This window comes from Sciurus carolinensis, chromosome 11, assembly GCF_902686445.1.
Source record: "Sciurus carolinensis chromosome 11, mSciCar1.2, whole genome shotgun sequence".
Lineage (NCBI taxonomy): Eukaryota > Metazoa > Chordata > Mammalia > Rodentia > Sciuridae > Sciurus > Sciurus carolinensis.
This window is the reverse complement of record NC_062223.1, coordinates 22,358,572-22,367,337: the sequence shown is the minus strand read 5'-3', so window position 1 is coordinate 22,367,337 and position 8,766 is coordinate 22,358,572. Positions and strand designations below refer to the sequence as shown.

At 34.4% G+C, this 8,766-nt stretch overlaps 1 protein-coding gene across 1 annotated transcript; it reads left to right on the top strand.

The window, feature by feature from the left end:
• Nucleotides 1-2,150: 2,150 nt before the first annotated feature.
• LOC124960413 (olfactory receptor 5D13-like) lies at nt 2,151-5,188 on the top strand. The gene is made up of 2 exons (XM_047519168.1): nt 2,151-2,179; nt 4,246-5,188. The coding sequence occupies exons 1-2, from the start codon at nt 2,151-2,153 to the stop codon at nt 5,186-5,188; spliced, it is 972 nt and encodes a 323-aa protein (XP_047375124.1).
• The last annotated feature ends 3,578 nt before the right edge of the window (nt 5,189-8,766 follow it).

Genomic DNA, 8,766 nt, shown 5'->3' with positions numbered 1-8,766 from the left:
AAAAAAACATAAAACTGCAAATGACACATTAAAACTCCTTTAAAGCGGGATGCACTTTCATTTTGGTAAATACTTGGGAATGGGCAACTTATTTACAGAAATGAAACACATTTTTTTCCAAAAAATTCTCAAATTTTACTTTTAATGTAAGAGTAGAAATTTTAACTGTAAAGTTCAATTCATTTAAAGTAGCAATTTACATCATTAACATTGGATTAAGTGGTGGCTATAGGCTATTTTTATTACAAATGAACATTTGATATTCTTCTATAAAACTTTAGGATATAGGATGGATAAATGTGAGAGTTTTTTTTTTCCTTTGAAGATGTGTGGCAGAACATTTTCTGAGGGTACATATAAAGAGTAACAAAGTTATGCAGATTATTGTAATTGAAGTGTAGAGTTAGTTCAAGAAAAAAACTAGAGAAGACCTAAAAAAAGTTGGCATTAACAAAAAGAAAGACAGAGACATAACTGATACCATAGAATTACAAAGGGTCATTAGGAACTCTTATGAACAACTTTATGCCAAAAAATTGGAAAACCTATAAGAAATTGATAATTTCATGGCACTTACAACCTATTATCACTGAACTTTGAAGAGATATAAAAACTAATGAAACCAACAATGATTAACAAAATTGAGTCAGTAGTCCAAATTACCCCATAAAAAACCCCAATACTGGGTCACTTCACTGCTTAATTTATCAAAGCTATAAAGAAGTAACATTAATTTTTCTGTAATAATTATAATAAATTGAATGGAAAGTTATTCTTTTAAACTAATTATATGAAACATTATTATACTGATATCAAAATCAGTACAGGGTATAACAACAATCACAAAAATAAACAGATGTTCCTGCTAAATAGAGAGGCAAAATTTCTCCAAAAAAATTGCTAACTGAATCCAATGGCAAACTATAATCATTTATCTTGATCAAGTGGGAATTACCCCAGGGAATTGAGGATGGTTCAACATATGCAAGTTAATATTTACAACAAATAACCTCAACAAAATGAGGAAAACAATCCATAATAACTTAATAGGTGTATAAGAAGCATTCAGTGAAATTCAACATCCCTTCATTATTAAAATTCTTAAGAGATTATGTATAAATGGAACATACCTTGACACAGTCTATAGGTATAACAGAACCACATATTACTGAATAGGGAAAAGTTAAAAACATTTTACCTAAGATGGAAAAAAAGAAGGATGATCACTTGCAACACTCTTGTTCAAAATAGTCCTGGAAGTCCTCTCCAAAGAAATTAGAGAAAAGAAAAAAATAACATGCATTCAAAATGTAGAGAAATAATATGATCTTATATGTGGTAAAACTGAAAACTTGTTCAATAACTCTTGTGAGATGGCAATAAAATTCAGTATATTTAAAATCTATTAGTGAGTGTATTATCCTTTACATAAACAGATTTCCCTGCTCTAGAAATACAAAAATCAATTATTTCAGACAAAATAGTATATATAAGCATCTTTGGCCAAAAATTATTTTCTATTAAGAAAATAAATGATGTGGATAAAAATATAAATGAATTGTTAATTAACAAATGAAACATTAGCAATAAAATTATTATGTAGGGAATTCTACATGCAGGCACAGAGCTACATAAGTAAAACTTTGTGATAAAAGACAGAGAATAAATTCAAAATAAATTACTAATAGCAAACTCTGGATTATTTTTATAGCTATTTCCCCTTGTACATGTCTGTGTTTTATATCCACATAAAGTCAAGGTCTAGTCATTATTGTTTTTAATGAGTAAGGTTGATATCACTAATACCCCAGGGGTTTAAAATATATACAATCAAAATCTCACAGGGAACAGTGATTGTTATAGTTAATTGCTCAAATTGGAACCTCCTTGGCAATACTTCAGTGATATTCTCTAGTTCCAGATCCCCAAGGTTTATGATAAATATTTGTGACACTTTTGGTACTAGGATAAAGTATTTGGTGTAACAATTTATCTTCTATCTCTCAGTTTCCTTCAAAGGTTGGGACATAAAGCAACATTTTAAACATTTAATGAAATACACTTTGGACTCTACTGTTTAGGTCTGTTCTATCAATTAAATATGGAGGATTTTTGAATTTTATTGGTCTTAGCAAAAGATTCTTCAGTAAATGCACCACTCAGGAGCTTCTATATATAGGTGAGTTCAATCAGTTCTTTTATTTCCCTTTAGTGGGAAAATGTTGAGTTATAGTAGTATTCATAGGAGACAAAGTGATTTATCAGTCCCAGGGCCCCCAGATCCAATTCATTTTACTAAGACAAACCCCATGGCTGAATAACCTGAATTCATCTAGTTTTCTCATGAATTTGTACATGAATGAAATCAGTATTTTGGTAAATAGGAAGTAATAAAAAATCACCTTTACAATACCCACAATCTCTGAGGAGGTAAGAGTAACACCTATATAAATGATAGGTTTCAGTCATTGATAACTGTCAATTAAAAACTTTAGTGTTTATCTGTACCCAGGAGAGAAGAAAAAGTGAGTGTAGTTTACAATGAAAGTGGAACAATAATGCATTATAAAAGTGAGAACAGGATTCGAAAATATACTTTGTGCAAACAAATGCATGCTATTTGACAGGTTGATAAGTATAGCATTAGAGAAGAATGTGTTAAGCTAGTGGTTCTTAGATTGGCTATCTAGATCTGGGCCACTTTAGTTAAGACAGAACACTTAAAATTCTATGCTTTCATTGATAAACATATTTGAATTCTTTAAGTCACTACCATGAGGTTAAAATCATTGGGGAAAATTATTCTCACCATGCTCCATAAAATATTTAGATTGATAGGACTGTAGCAGGGATGTATAGCCATAAGACCAGCATTTGTTGCAAAGATGTGATATCTTCATTGCAAAGGTTTGGTGAGCATTCAGACTTTGTGTGAAACATCTTTTCTACAGGAAGGAGCCTGTGCAAGTGAAGAGAGTGTGATGGGCCACTACCTACCTAGGATGACAGGAAGACAACTGTGTACTTACATTAAGTTCCCAAGTAAAATCCTGCAGTGCTTCTATTGTGTGGGTTCAGGGATAAAAAATTATTCTACATTACATTTCCAAATGTGCCCACCTGTGGACAGTGGTCACTCCTTGGGTCTGATTTTCACAACTCTATACAGTTTTTAAACCACACTACCTGCTCATGTTGTAATGAATATAGTGTTGCCCATCTGCTATACATCGCACCATGATGTATATGCTTTAAATTCATTACACAAGTTTCTACTTTCATCCCTAGTGATTCAAACTTTACAGTTTTAATTTCCTCATTTGAGTGTTGTTGAAATGACTGTAGCATTGAGGAATAATTATGGTGTCCTGTTGGTAATGAATCTGTATTCTGATACTTACTTTTGACAAGGCGTTAAGCTTGAGTCAAAATAGAATGTATTTTTCCATGACTTAAAATACATATGAATTTCTGGCATTTTCACAGTTTCTATTGTTTCTCGCTTACCCATCTTCTGAAATTTACCATATTGGAAAACAAATAGATTTTGATTCATTATAACTTTCACTATTTTATAACTGCACAAATTTTATTATGCTGTAATCACATTTTACTGAGTAATATAAAATTCTGTGAAAAAGATGTTTTTGAAGTTTTCAAAACTAATTCAACATGAATGGAAATGTTTAGTATATTACCACAGCACAACTCCAGAATGTGTTAAAAAGTGGAGTGACTTGGAGTTACAAGACAGTGAAGAGGAAAACAAAAGGACTAATAAAATTTTAAATTCATTATGTTACAAGGAGGTTAACACTTTATAATTTTTTGGACAGTTCTAAGCTAATTCCATCAGATCTTAAGAGCTAAGGCAGTGAGGAAGCTATAGAAACCTGTTACATGTGTTCTTCCTGCGGAATTATGTTTACTAACCACAGATTCAAGCAAAAATTTAGAAGCTCTTCTCAGGAAGCCTTCTGTCTATTATAAAAGTGATTCTTATTTTTTGAATATATTCTATTTTTGTTCTTCCTGTCTTTTTTTTCAACCATTTAAATTTCAAAATTATTTGCTGTTAAGACATAAGTAAACACTAATTTTTAAAATGTTGTAGCAGCATTAACCCAATGTTTTCAGCAACACTTTTAATGAGACTAATTACACTTCCCAAGTTTCTTCCTAACCTTTCCTACTGTAATTATTGAGTCTCACTTCTTTAGATCAACTTTCCCATTGTATCCTCAGAACCCAAGAAAATCAGACTTCTGGAGTGACATTCATCCTCCTGGACTTCTCACAGTACCCAGAGCTCCAGGTGCCCCTGTTCCTGCTCTTCCTGACCATCTACACAGTCACTGTGCTGGGCAACACAGGCATGATCCTGGTCATCAGGGTCAACCCCAAACTCCACACACCCATGTACTTTTTCCTCAGTCACTTGTCCTTCATTGATTTCTGCTACTCTACTGTGGAGACTCCCAAACTCTTAGAAAACTTGGTGGTGGAAGACAGAACCATCTCCTTCCCAGGCTGCATCCTGCAGTTCTTCTTTGCATGCATATTTGTGGTGTCAGAGATGTTCATGTTGGCAGTGATGGCCTATGACCAATTTGTGGCTGTGTGCCATCCTCTCCTCTACACAGTTGCAATGTCCCAGAAACTATGTTCTTTGTTGGTGGCCACATCATACTCTTGGTGTACAGATTGTTCTTTAACATTCACATACATTTTGTTGACCTTGTCTTTTTGTGGGACTAAGTTTATAAATAATTTTGTCTGTGAACATGCTGCCATCGTTGCTGTGTCCTGCTCTGACCCCTCTGTTAGCCAGAAGATCGTTTTCGTCATTGCCACATTCAATGAAATAAGCAGCCTGATGATCATTCTTGCTTCCTATGTTTTCATTTTCATCACTGTCATGAAAATGCCTTCAACTGGGGGGCACTACAAAGCCTTCTCCACATGTGCCTCCCATCTGACCACCATTACTAGCTTCCATGGAACCATCCTTTTTCTCTACTGTGTCCCCACCACCAAGAATTCATGGCTCATGATCAAGGTTGCCTCTGTCTTTTACACAGTGTTCATCGCTATGCTTAACCCCCTGATCTACAGTCTCAGGAACAAAGATGTGAAGGAAGCAGTTAGGAAGTTAATCAATACCCAATTATTTTGTCATAAAATATGATTTCAGAAACCTTTTTTTTTCTTCAGCATACTGGTTTCCTTTTTACTAATAAATCAGTACATGTATCTTTAAGCTTCCTTCACCTAACATTTCAGCATCTGTTTACTGTAATAAAGTAGACTTTAAATGAAATTATGGCATCTGCAGGTAAATAGATGGACCTGAAGAACATCATGCTAATTGAAATAAGCCAAACCCAAAACCCCAAAGGCTGAATGTTTTCTCTGATAAGTAGATGGAATCCAAAATGGGGGGTGGGTAGGGAAGAATGAAGGAACTTTGGATTGTGCAGAGGGGAGTGAGGGGAGGAAAGGGAGTGTGGGGATGGGAAGGACAGTGGAACGAGATGGACATTATTACCCTATATACATGCAGGATTACACTATCAATGTGACTCTGCACCATATTCATTCAGAAGAAGAAGTTGTGCTCCTTTTATGTACAATGTGTCAAAATGCATTCTGCTGTCATGTATAACTAATTACAACAAATAAAAAAATAAAAATAGAAGTAAATTTTAAATTTGGAATCTTATTAGAAATGAAAATTCATACCATTACTGTTACAACCTGCACGTCCAAACTCTCGGGTCTGGCAAGGATCAAAGGGGGATTGGAAAATAAAGATTCACAGACACAGATCTTAAAGATGAGACTGGGTTCAGGTGGAGCCTGCTCTCTGATGGAGATGCAGATATAAAAAAGTTACACCAGCAATATTTATTTTATATGTCTTATTATTGCTGGGGTCCAGCCCTAGCAGGAGTCCATGGGTTCCACACAAGTAAACAGGGTGCAGGGAGACAGCGTTGGTGATGGATGAAGAATGAAAGACACAGACTCTAGTTCTGGTGCAATCAATCCCACTTTATTCTGGGGAAGGCTGGGTTTATATACATTTTTCTTCAGGCTATAATGGCAGTCTTGTGGTTAATATTAAAGAAGTTTCCAAAGCATAGACAGAAATTGTTTTTAACAAGGAACAGAAAGATTATGAGAAAACAGTAACCTTACAGATTAACCTTACCTAATCACAATTATTTTAAGAATATCTAACTACATCGATGAGCTAATACAATGTTTATTTCCTTAATATCTAAACTCTATGTGACCTAAGACTATTCTTATTATTCTCACAGTTAAAGTGATAGACAAGTAATCTCATGTGACCATCTGTACTAGGTCCATCTGGTTAATATCTAAATTGCTGAGTTAAGGGCTACAGGAGGGCAGCGGTCGCAGTGGTTCTCATGGCCAAGTTTTTTTTTTTTTTTTTTACTGAATAGATTACCTTGTCTTATGTAGCTCTTTCTTTTCCAGAACAGGGCATTGTGCACCAACGTTTATTATAGGGGTGACCTATTCTTTGTAGAAAGGAAGGAATGTTGTGAAACCTTATTCTTTTACCCCACCACCATCATTAGAATTTTTAACCAGCCTGTTGGAGACAAAGGCAGATCTATAACTATTTTCTCCAGAGGCTTTCAGGGACTCATTGCATGGTTGCAAAATTATTTTTAATTTTGTTAGTGGTAAAGACCCACTGTTTTTCAGATTGTAGGTAATATTTTCTGGAATTTTTGTTGTATTCCCCTCATCCCTTTAAGCAATCCATTCAGACTGAAATGAGTAATATATTATCAGGAAAACAGAGCAGAAAAAACACCATGCTCCAGAGCAAAACATCCGGCAATTCCCTTTAGGATGAGCCTTTGCAATCATCCTCCAGAGGATCTTTGTCAAGCACTGGATGGAATTCCAGACGCCCCCGCACATTATCAGATTAAAAACTATGCAACAATTATTCTTTGTATTCAGGAAAGTTAAAGAAATTAGGACAATCTATGAGGTTTTTCACAGTTGCAATCCACAGCAGCAAAGTGCAATGTTAGGAGCTTTGTGTAGCTCTCAAGAAAGTCCATTGTTTAAAGTTACTGTAAGGCAGGCAGGAACTGGAGAAGCAGAGCTGGTGAAAGATTGTAGTTGTCTTGCATAAGAATTCCTTCCTTCCCAGGAGCTGTGTGCCTAAGATCAAGGTTAGAAATGATAGGGCTCTTGCACAGAACCTCCTGGTGCAGGGCATTGCTATAGTAGCTAGGCATCCTGTTCCCTTGCACAGAAATGGTCTCAGGAACCCGGCATGCCACAGTCATGAGGCCATCAGAGACCCCTGATCTCAGTAACTGCTCTCCCAGCCTCTCTCACTGCTCTCAACACACTACAATATTATTATAATTAAATAAAAATGTTACTGTGTTAACATATTCTTCCATGTGATTGTTCAGGAAATCTTTCAGTTCAATTTATGTCTAATCACATGTGATATTTTTAAGATGATTTGAAGAATTTTACTTTACAATGAGGAAGTTTATGTCATCATTCAAAATTTGTATATGGACAGTTATTCAAAATAAAACACTGCATATAAAAAATGAGTTGTTTTGGTACTGCAAAATTTGTAGACAACAAAAATTTTTAAAAATAAATTATACAAAATTTTCTGAAGGCTAGAATATAGAGTAAGTTTTATTTGCTAATTTAAATATATTTTATTATGTATCTGCAAAAGAAAATGATATATTTTGCAAATATACGGTCATCATTTTTAGTCTGTCACTTCATGTTCATGTGTTTCTTCAATTACTTTTTGTTAAATATTTGAGGTAATTTTAAATTTGTTTTGTTTGTTAAAAAAACAACATAGAGAAATCTCATTATTTTTCCCCATGAAAATGCAAAGTAATATACTGATATTGATGTAACAAACAGATGCTATTTAGGCATCAGTTATTTTCTGATGATATAGAAGCAATCATAAACTGCAGTCATATACAGTAAGTAGCTGTGTGAATGACTTAAATATCTCTGCTGCTATCAGCTGAGGTCTTTGGGCTGAAAGAGTGAATTAATTTGACTAATTAATCTTCAGCCCCAAAGCCTACATGTCTGTCATCTTCCCTGGACTTCTTGAGTCATGACTGAATTTACTATCTATAAAACATTCGTGAAGCTTGCCTGGTTATCATGTTGTTGACATCTCTGACTCAGAGTAAATAACATAGCTAATACCAAAATTCAAGGGTGAGATTATTACCTGCTTCTTCCAGATCTGAGAGAGAAGGCTTTCAGCGTTCCCTATTATGAATCATGTCAGCTGTGGGTTTATTACTCATGACTTTTATTATGTAATTGTGTGTTCCTTCCACACCAATTAGTTCAGCACTATTTATCATGAATGAATGTTGAATCTTATTGAATGCCCTTTCTGCATTTATTGAGATGACCATATGTTTTTTGTCCTGTATTATGTTGATAAGGTGTGTCATGCTTATTCTTCTTGCTATTCTTGCATCCCTGGGTTGAATTCTACTGAAGCATGCTAAATAATGATTTTAATATGCTACATTAATTTTAGTTGTTGATTAATAAGGGAGGGGCAACCATAAAATGCTCCATTCCAATTTCTATGTATGAATGTGTGTGCAAAAGTATGTTTGCAGTTGAATAATGTTACTTATAAATAAGATTTAAGAAGTTTGAGCATGCACCATGGAACACTTGTATATTCAATAAAGTTTT